Source organism: Hyposmocoma kahamanoa, unplaced genomic scaffold (assembly GCF_003589595.1).
Source record: "Hyposmocoma kahamanoa isolate Upper Pololo Valley unplaced genomic scaffold, ASM358959v1 64, whole genome shotgun sequence".
NCBI lineage: Eukaryota > Metazoa > Arthropoda > Insecta > Lepidoptera > Cosmopterigidae > Hyposmocoma > Hyposmocoma kahamanoa.
This window is the reverse complement of record NW_020653852.1, coordinates 9,292,462-9,303,293: the sequence shown is the minus strand read 5'-3', so window position 1 is coordinate 9,303,293 and position 10,832 is coordinate 9,292,462. Positions and strand designations below refer to the sequence as shown.

Sequence of the window (10,832 nt, the reverse complement as noted above, 5' to 3'; positions counted from 1 at the left end):
TATCTAATTATTCTTTAAATGGTCCATTTACAGTGGCACATTTTTTTAAGGTATAGGACATCGTAATGATCCATTTAAAATAAATATTAGTTCTGAGAAAATCAGTAGTTTACAAGTTACAATATTTTTTTGTGTGGAATATTATATATATATTTATCATGAGCTTTTCGGTGAAGTACAACATAGTGAGGAAACCTGCGCGTTGAATAAAGTTCACAACCCTCGAAATACATGTGATTTCCCCAACCCGCATTGGGGCAGCGTGGCGAACATAAACGTATTTTTTTGACAATTGTCTACTTCATCTCTTGTCTTGTCATCATTGAAAACTATTCCACTAAATCAAGTGAAGTTGGTGAGCAATTTTTGTGTTTGTTCTTAGATTGCGCAGTTATGTTAGATAAGCTTGGTTGGTATAGCGTCTGCCACGGTAAGCTAGAAGACGTCGGTTCCAATCCGGCCGGATCGAAGGAATTTTTCTGAGTGTTCGATCTTTGTATTAATAATTATAACAAACTAGTGGAGTAATTTCACAAAAAATAATTGAATATCAATTCAATAAAAATTTAAAATATTTTAGATAATTTTCTAATTATCGAAAAAGTACATATAAAAAATTCTAGACTATTAATTTTCCTGGAAATACGTTTTATTTAAATGGGCCATTACAATGTCTTCTACCTAAAAAAAACTTTTACCAATATAAATGGGCCAGCCTGTAATGTATATATAATACACGTTCCAAATTTAATTTGTCCCTCTACGACTTTTTCAGAAGAAACTAAGCTTAATACTATTGGGCTTAGCACTTTTGACGTTAGCTAAAGCGTACAAGAATCCATACTATGTTGCTGGCCGGTCGGTAAACGTGCATCTTTTTGAATGGAAGTGGGATGATATTGCTGCCGAATGTGAAATATTCCTGGGACCTAGAGGCTTTGGAGGGATACAGGTGACTGGAAATTAAACGACAATTTACCTAAACAGAATCATAAATGGATTAAATACTTCCTTTTAAGTAATAGTAGAGCGCCCTGAGAAAGGTTCGGTCTTGGAAGTACTACCACCTTGCCTATTTCTCCCGCCAAGTAGTATTGTGAGCATTATTGCGTTCCGGCTTTAAAGGTTACAAATTTTCAACTTATGTCCAAAGGGGAAGGACACTGTGGCAGTGCCCCTTAGATCTTTGCGATTTAAAACTCTGAGTGTCACTGCAACTGTTGTAGGCAGGCGTATCACTACTCCCGTCGTATGACTTGTTCGTTCCATTTGATATCATAAAAAAATTGTATCCTTAAAAGCAAATAATTACCTAAATGCAATGAATATCAATGTTTATAAGTGTGTAGATATAATATATAACGTACTGTACCTTCATTATAATTACAGATTTCCCCTCCAAATGAAAATGTAGTATTATGGGGCTACAACCGTCCTTGGTGGGAACGCTACCAGTCGATGTCATACATATTGCATACCCGGTCAGGAAACGAGCAACAATTAGCTAGCATGATTCGACGTTGCAATAACGCAGGAGTCAGGTAATCCAGTCATAAGAATGATATTACATAAAATTTATTCCAATGCGAGATTTTCTTATATACGTATAATAACGCACATACTCCCATGAGTATCCCTATACTCCCTAGTGCGGGACTATCCCCGCACTAGGTTAACCCCCCTAGGGTTTTCCTAGTGCGGGGTTATGGGCTATAGGGGCTAAAGACAGGGATACACAAAGAGACAACCACAAATTACATCCAAACTCACGAGAGAAATAAATGCAGGCCGTACATGTCTTTCACCCGGCTCGGCAACAGATCGGGCATTGTGACGGTTACAAAAAAAAATGTTTCAATAAAAATTATGTAACTTACTGTATGGGTATATTATTATAGGTTTGGAGGGCTACTCACTCATGAATATACGCACGTTTATCTTCCTAAGGCCCCGTGTATATCAATATGTACATTATAATATTATTCAGATTCGTGTACACAACGCTGTATACATTTTAATGAAAATATCGCATTCCAATTTAGCGCTACATATTATACGACCAATGCGACTATGAGATATCTAGAAAAAGCGTTTTTTATATAAAATTGGGGGCATGCTTATATAACTACCTCCGAGGCTGAACGGTTACCATGCCGAACTGCCACGCAGAGGTCCTAGGTTCTACGCCCGGGTCGGGAGAAATATTTGTATGGCCTACATTTATTTCTCTCGTGAGTTTGGGTGTAATTTGTGGTTGTCTATGTATGTGTTCACGGCACCCGCGAAACATGGTTTCCGTAGAGCGGCGGCTATATAGAGTGTGAGCGTTATTGTTATTATTATTATTATTTGTTTAGGCCTAAAGCGTATAATTTGTATTTAATAGAAAATACTTTGGTAGCTTAGCGTTTTTCCCATTGTAGTTTCCGAAGTCTTAGAAGGATACAATATGTCTAAATTCAACTTAAAATTGGCGCATCTTTTAAGTACTTTGGAGTTCATAGTTCTTGTTAACACGAACGACCAGACATGCAGTTCATTTTAGTAACAAGTATTTTCTTTCAGAATATACGTAGATGCCGTGATAAACCATATGACGGGTGAGCCTCCAACGAACGTAGGTACTGCGGGTAGTACTGCGATATTTAATCAGTGGTATTACCCCGCTGTGCCTTACAGGAGGGAGCACTTCAACTATCCAGTATGCGGCATTTCCGACAGTGACTGGACTCAGAATGCTGTCAACGTAAGGAAATTTCAAAACGCATTTCATTCAAAGATATAAAATTATTTTTTTCATTTATTTACAGTAGTTATGCTTAATACATATTACTAATGATGATTAAGTTAAACGAAAAATGTGTGTTAACGGTTAATCATTCTTCACTTCAATTTATGAGAAACTTTATGAGTTTCTTTAATGTTCAATCCTGAGTGTAAAAAAATGTAATCCAAACTTTGTTTATTGTGTTGTTTTAGGTACGTAATTGTGAACTTTCGGGGTTAAAAGATTTGAACCAAGGTAATGAACACGTAAGACAAATGATTGTCAATTATATGAATACACTCATCGACATGGGAGTTGCTGGTTTCAGGTGAGTAACTTAGTTACAAAATGAATCATATCATATTAATATCTAAAGAAACCGGCGCTGAATTATTTGCAATTGATAGGATTGACGCAGCAAAACACATGTGGCCAGGAGATCTTCGTATAATTTACGATCGTCTTCACAACTTGAATACAAACCACGGGTTCCCCGCGAACGCTCGACCTTACATCTATCAAGAAGTTATTGACTACGGCGGTGAAGCCATTAGTAGAAACGAGTATACGCCTATAGGAGTAGTTACAGAGTTTATAGTTGGAAGGGAGTTAAGTAGGTGCTTTAGGGGACAAAATCAGCTCAGATGGCTAAATAATTGGGGGCCGCAATGGGGTCTTTTGGCTCACCAAGACTCTTTTACCTTCATTGACAATCACGACAATGAAAGAGGTCACGGTGGCGGAGGTGGTATCCTGACCTATAAAGAACCCAAGGCATATAAAGGTGCAATAGCATTCCTACTCGCACATCCGTACGGAGAACCCCAGATTATGAGCAGTTTCGACTTCTGGGACAGTGAAGTTGGACCCCCAATGGACAGCAATGGTAATATCATATCCCCCGCTATCAATTCGGTGAGTTTAAAATACATGGCTACTTAAAATAATAATGTGCGAATGTAATTTTTAAATTATGTATGTTATCTTTTGACACTACATTATCTAATGATAACGTAATATATTTGTTGCAGGTAAGTATGGTATATAGGTATATCTTTTCTTATTAATTTCCATTTTGATAATGAGCGAATATTCCTAGGTGCTTTATTGTAAATTTTAGGATGGTACGTGTGGTAACGGCTGGGTGTGCCAGCACCGTTGGCGTCAGATCTACAACATGGTAGGCTTCAGGAACGTAGCAGGAGATGCAGGTTTGAACGACTGGTGGGACAATGGGAATAGTCAGATCGCTTTTTGCCGAGGCAACCGCGCCTTCATCGCTATTAACAATGACAGTTGGAACCTAAATGAGAACTTGCAGGTTTGTAATTTTTAGAAGGATTATTTATTAACACATTCGCGCGAGGATCGTGCTTTTACCGCCTAATCCGCTGTGGCAGATAGTTTACGTTTATATATATATATAAACGTTTCTTCTACTAAGAAATAATGATAATGACGTCAATAAACATTGGCCTCTATAGCGCCCGCCGACGCTATGCCTATATGCCAGCGATGATTGCCATGTGTGAGTAGTGCTTACTTACCCTGTGTGAAATTTCGATACTGCGTGTCGCTAGAGATTCAATGTTTTCATATATTGTAGAGCAATGACGTCAATATTAAGATTTTGTATAGCCTGATAACGTTCTCTTACGTAACTCGATGAAATAAAACAAATTAAACGACGTAATAGTACGTTGTTCTACATCACTTACAAATGCTTAGAGCGGCATCGAACGTAACACGCGCGAATGTGTTAAATGTGTATTATCTAGTTAGGTCAACTACCAATAAATTACAGCTTTACCGTACCGTGCACTTGCTACCTTAACGTGGCGATTCAACAGGGAACCAACGCAGGTGATTCTCAAACCTCGTAAAATAATTTCCTTACTTTTTCTTAGTATAGGCTCTACACAAATTGAATTTAAGTTATCTTCGTGATCTTGAAAATGGAATACATTGTAGACGTGTCTCCCAGCGGGTCGCTACTGCGACGTGATATCGGGCAACAAAGTAGGCAATTCGTGTGAGGGCAAAACCATCACAGTGGGCAACGATGGCCGAGCACAGATCACCATCGGCCCGCAAGAGCACGATATAATTCTGGCCATACATGTTGGATCAGAGGTACGCTACATAACATAATATTATAATTGATTTTAATACGTAGACTTAATTATGCTTAATTACGAGAAAAAATTATATGAAACTTTATCTAGTATGTTTCTTATAAAATTCTAATTATTGAAGATCACTAATACACTGAACTTTAATTCATACGTGTCTGTGTTTCAGAGTCGCCTGTAATCTTATTGAAGACAAGCAAGACGAAACCGGAAAACATGAACAACAATATGTTTTATAAAAATAAAATAAAACGCTTTCTTCCAATAAAAAAATTCACCGTTTATTTGTATTTCCTATCACATGTTTTATCTACCGACAAAGAAATTTAACTTGCAACGAAACACACTTAAAAAAGTTTGCTTTTTAAAATAAGCACATAAACACGTTCCGCCATCTATATTTCGTAAACAAATTAATTCGTCAACGTGTCAACTTACTTATCTTAAAACCTTTAGTGGTCTACTCTTGCTTTTCGCTACCAACACAACGTTGCATAATCATACATTTAACATAAAAGTCTATGCGTTTAAACGTTTTTCTAATCGATTTAGTAAGCTTCAAACTAACAAGCATTTAAGTGAAAAGCGTTTAAAAAAGCACAACGTTTAAACGCTTAAAAAAATAAGTAGTTTTTCCCATCTCTACTGTTAGTGATTGACATTGCTATACGATTGTACCGACACATACACCAGACTAGGCAATTTTTTAAGAACTTAATTGATCATGTAGGACAAAGTGAGGTGATGCAGGAAACGGAGGTTTTTTTATGATAATATATACATATGTATATGATATATAAATTGATACCAAATAACGGGACGAACAAGTCGTGCGTCTGGTGTTATGCGACATGTCTGTCCATAACAGTTTCAGTGACATTCAGAGCTGTAAATCGCAAAAATCTGAGGGGCACTACCACTGCGCCCGTCACTCTGAGACATAAGACGAGCAATCCCATGTGTCTGTAATTTCACCAGTACCCTTACCCCTCAAAACCGGTACGCAATAATGGTTATATTACTGCTTGGCAGCGGAAACAGGCAGTACTGCTATAATGAGGTTTAGCATTAATATCATTTTATTACTAAAAATGTACGGTGGTCGAGTGGTTGGCACATCAGTTTTCATCCCTGGCCGAGACGGCGTAGAAAAAAAAATACATTTTCTATATTGTCTCGGGTCTGGGTGTCTGTGGTATGTACCGTCGTTGTTTCCGATTCCCACAACACAAGTGCTTTAGTTACTTACTTTGGGGGCAGAGCAACGTATGTGATCTTGTCCAATATTTATATACATAGTTCAAAAATTCAACGTATAAATGAACGAAATGTTGTGGAATTTGGTCTTGGTGTAGAAGGTTTGTGTCGACAAACCTTTTAGAAATATGTTGTAAACACTAATACGAATATTAAATACATAATGTTCTGAAAATCACAGTTTACATATTTCATTAAATAGAACCATATAAAAGTTTGGACCTTTGTAAGCTGTTGCGAAATTGCATAATACGTATTGCATGTACGGACAACAGCACATCAGACTACACATTTTTGTTCGAAAATCGCCTCCAGTGCAATGGAACAAGATACGTCTTGATATTCTGTTGACTGTACATAATTCCAAAAGATTGGCCTGAATATTTCGCTTGACAGGCATTTTGTTGATCGCAGAAAAGCTAGATTTATATATCATGGATGGAGAGATGAGTAACTGAGCTACAATGAGTCCTGAAGAATAAATAACATCTAATGCTATAAAATGAAAGTCTGATTTGTGTATAGGTATACATATATATCAATCAATTTTTCACCTCACTAGCTCGGAAAGGCTTTCTTTCTCATTAGAAATCTGCGTGCAAAAGCGTTTTTTCCACGCTAGCTTGCGAAAGGTTTTTGGAATTCGAACTTCACAATAGACTACGGTGCACCTAACTTTTCCTTTCGATGAAAAAAAAGATAATGACACGGTACGCGATTTGTCATACATTATTTATGTAATTTAAATCCGTTGGTATATTTTATTCTTATTATTGTTGACATTAAATTGACAACGATAACTAATTTTGTTTATTAAAACTGATTTGTTACAGTTCAAATGTTTTTCTTTCTTTCTACCCATTGACTTACAAATAATTCTACCATTTTCCTCGCTATAGTGAAGTGAAAAGTTGTGTGTTTCGCTCGGTAGCAAAGTTGTTTTGCGTCTCGTGTCTTGAAACCCTCTCTATACACAGGATTCTGTTTTTGAACCACTACTCTTACTTGCACAAGTTTCAAGCCTTTGTATCTAAACTGCCTTCCAATACAAGTCGTCCTGTAAAAGATTTCAATGTAAATACGCTTAATATTCTGCCTGACTATCATTATTATCAAAAATTATAAAAACCATAGTCGTTTAGTTTGTAGGAACTAAAGAAATGACTACCTTTTATTTAAATCTGATATGTACAAATATATTACCTTGCACTTTTACAATGAGATAGGTATAATAAGATAAAATAAAAATAAAAAAATATACGAAAACATGAATACATGTTTTGCATGTCATCTTACATACTTCGATTTATATTTGTTACTTCGCTTTTATTAGACAATAAGTTGAAATATACAGGTACAATAAAAGCTTAAATACTAGAAAGTAACACTAGGATTAAATTATATGAATAAAATGTGGTTCGCGCGGCAATGTGTCCAATGTGCTGGCAGCGTTCCCCCTTTGTATAACTATGTTAATACGTTGAGCAAGGTAGCTACCGGTCCTTGGGTTTCCTAGACAGCCTGTTAATTTTTTGTATAAAATTCTGTACAGATTTATGAGGGTTTCGACTCCAAAGGCTGTAAAAAAGTCGGAGCCGAGGCTTTAGTACTTATTACTTTTTATTCTTAATAAATTTAAAAAAGTTAAAAATTATGTGCAGTTTGCGTGATACGCACGCGCTACACAATGAACAAAATGCAGTGTAATGGTATCACAAATGTCTACCCTACTATTATCCACTTAGGGCCACGCAAACAATATTTAAGTTAAGTTCTTTTGTTTTTCTGTTTTCAATCTGAATTCATGATGGACCAGAAATTGCTACATTAGTTCCACAGAAACTTAACAAAATTATAATAATAATCATAATTTATTTCCAATCACAATGGTACTGATCTTACGACATGTGTATATATATATATACACATATATATATATATATATATATGTACACACCTCGTATACGCGAGTATACCCCGTGTTAAAATACGAAGTAAAAATAAATCCTGTTCGTAAATATCTATATTAGTATATAGACACAACAATTTTAATTTAAAAATAGCTCTGAAAATTAGCATTAACATTTTAATTACGTGAATGAGTATAGTTGCGTGTTCGTTCACAATCAGTTCATAAAACTCATCAATTGATAGAGCAAAAGACTATATACTGAAAGTAAAATATAGTAATTTTAACTGCCTCTGTGGCCGAACGGTTATCATGTCGGTCTGCGACTCAGGCTTCGATTCCCGGGCCGGGAGAAATATTTATTATGGCCCACATTTATTTCTCTCGTGAGTTTAAGTGTAATTTGTAGTTGTCTATGTGTGTGTCCATGACACCCGAGACACAGGGTTTCCCTAACGCGAGGCTGTTTTTGTGTGTGTTATTATTACGTTAAATCATGACATATTGGTTATACCCTACTACTCAATCGTAAGGCAGACTTCCCTGGGAATAATGAATAAGAAACTCTAGGGATTGAAATAAAAAAATACGGAATAGTATAAAATGCTCTTGTAGGTCCATTTACGAACCTGTGTTCCCGTTTAGTCACCGGTTACAACCTACAAAATTTTAATAGGTAGTTTATAGTGTAATTTGCTCAAATTCAGTTACGTGTAAATAATATAATGTAAATAGTAGTATGTGTAGCGAAGTGTTAATATAAAAAATAGAGGTCCTTCTTGGCAAGCATTTAAGGGGATAAATATTATCGTCAACCATTACAATTACGCTACATATACATACATATATACAATATTTACGCAAATTGAATGAACGCACTAGTTACTTACGTTGTTCGTACGTGAGGCGCACTATAAGTTTCAGGAATGAATAAGAAAAAAATATTATAAATGGTCAGAAATAAATTTATTGTTTCTCAAAATATTCTCCTCACTTTTTCATACGAAATAGCCAATTTTGAAAACATTTATGCCACTCCTCCGTGACAATCTCTGAAACATATTTTTCATACTCTTCCACAGTCTCTTCAGGTGATGAAAATCGTTGACCGCGTAACTGGTTCTTAATTTTTGGAAATAAATAAAAGTCACAAGGTGCCAGGTAGAGACTGTACATAGGATGTCTCATAAGGTCAACGTTGTTCACCTTCAAAAATTCATTTGTCTGTCTGGCCGTGTAAGAACTGGCGTTATCATGGTGCAAGATAATACGGCGTTTACGGAGTTTGTCAATAACTTCCGGCAAACAAATGGTCGTGTTCCAATTCTCCAATTCAAAGTCTGATAAGAATGGCATTGCACCAAGTAATGCGATCCGTTTTTTGAGCCTCAGTCAAATTGTGTGAGATCCACCGAGAGCACAGCTTTTTCACACCGAAATGTTTGTGTAATATTGATTATATTTGACTCATGCCAACGCCTAAAGATGCCCGAATATCATGGTATGTCACATTCCTGTCTGTTTTGATCATGCGGCGCACAGCATCCGCATCATCATCATGTTTTTGTTGTTTACAGCAGTGGGCGGGCGACCGTCACTGAGATTCACAAGACCGCGGTTGAATTCTGCAAACCAGCAATAAATAATCGTCTTGCATGGTGCTTCATCGCCAAAAACAGTTTGAAGCCGAGCGAAGTTCCGCTGAGCTGTTAAATTACACTTAAAGTCGTAGAAAATCATATTACGAAAATTTTCACGAGTTAAATCCATGGTGATGTAGACAACCAATTTCTAAAATGACGCCACAATGTAAAAACAAGTGACAGTCAGATGAAACAAACTGTATTCTACAGACAAAGAGTTCCATTTTCAAATATTATAATTACTTTTTAAATATTGTTTATGTAAGTGGCCAGTTCCGGAAATTTATAGTGCACTAGGGTGCACTAGGGTGTATTTTATGTTACGGAAGTAAGTTAAAATAATAAGGCAATAAAGATAGTAGGTTCACAAAAAAGCGTAGTAGTCTCGTCAGTAGTAATCACGTCTATACCTAAATTAGTTTGAGCGGTTTTACTAAAGCTAATAGGTAACGTCAAGGTCAAACAATACCATTTATTTTCTATATGTATAGTAGTTAAATTTAGATTTTGGTTTCTACAGGCTTAGATCTTCCGGCTTAAAGTGTACTTCAGTGTAGAATTGCTCACATCCTTATGACATTCAGTTTTATCCATCGTATTATAGTAATCACCTACTATGCATTTTCTATATCAAATTTTGATTGTTGGATCAAAAAGATGGTATTGGACTAATAATTGCTTAGAATCAAAAAAAGAAAAAATCTAAAGTATTTATGTCTTTACATGAGACTCTACATTGTTAGTCACTAAGATGATACATTTTTTATATTTCAAATTGAGTTGGAGGTCAACTGCTGTAGTAACAGAACTGCATACAGGGTAACTGAGATATATCGTGACATAATAATGTAATAATGAGACAGACAATCACACCCAAACTATCAGGTTCAAAAAATCACAACAAAATTCAGGGGTATGAGGTAAAATTCAAAGTAAAAAAATAATTTATTCCATAGGTAAAATAAATTTACACTTAAAAATGTCATTTTTTAAGCTACTGCTCATTCACTGCGCTGACTTACTCGAGAAGAACGAGCAAGAAACTCTAGTATAAAGCTAGAAAGGAGAGTAATACAATTTCCTTCAAAGCACTACCCGGAACACCCGGACCAAGAACCAATTTG

At 35.9% G+C, this 10,832-nt stretch overlaps 1 protein-coding gene across 1 annotated transcript in view; it reads left to right on the top strand.

Moving 5' to 3' along the window:
* The window catches only part of LOC113230996 (alpha-amylase 2-like), a 6,765-nt gene extending 1,581 nt beyond the window's left edge, over positions 1-5,184 (top strand). Inside the window, exons 4-9 of the mRNA XM_026465125.1 lie at positions 2,566-2,746; positions 2,980-3,095; positions 3,175-3,682; positions 3,888-4,088; positions 4,739-4,900; positions 5,069-5,184. Of these exons, the coding sequence (XP_026320910.1) occupies positions 2,566-2,746; positions 2,980-3,095; positions 3,175-3,682; positions 3,888-4,088; positions 4,739-4,900; positions 5,069-5,080 (1,180 nt within the window). The 3' untranslated portion in view covers positions 5,081-5,184. The remainder of the gene's footprint in view (positions 1-2,565; positions 2,747-2,979; positions 3,096-3,174; positions 3,683-3,887; positions 4,089-4,738; positions 4,901-5,068) is intronic.
* Positions 5,185-10,832: the final 5,648 nt, after the last annotated feature.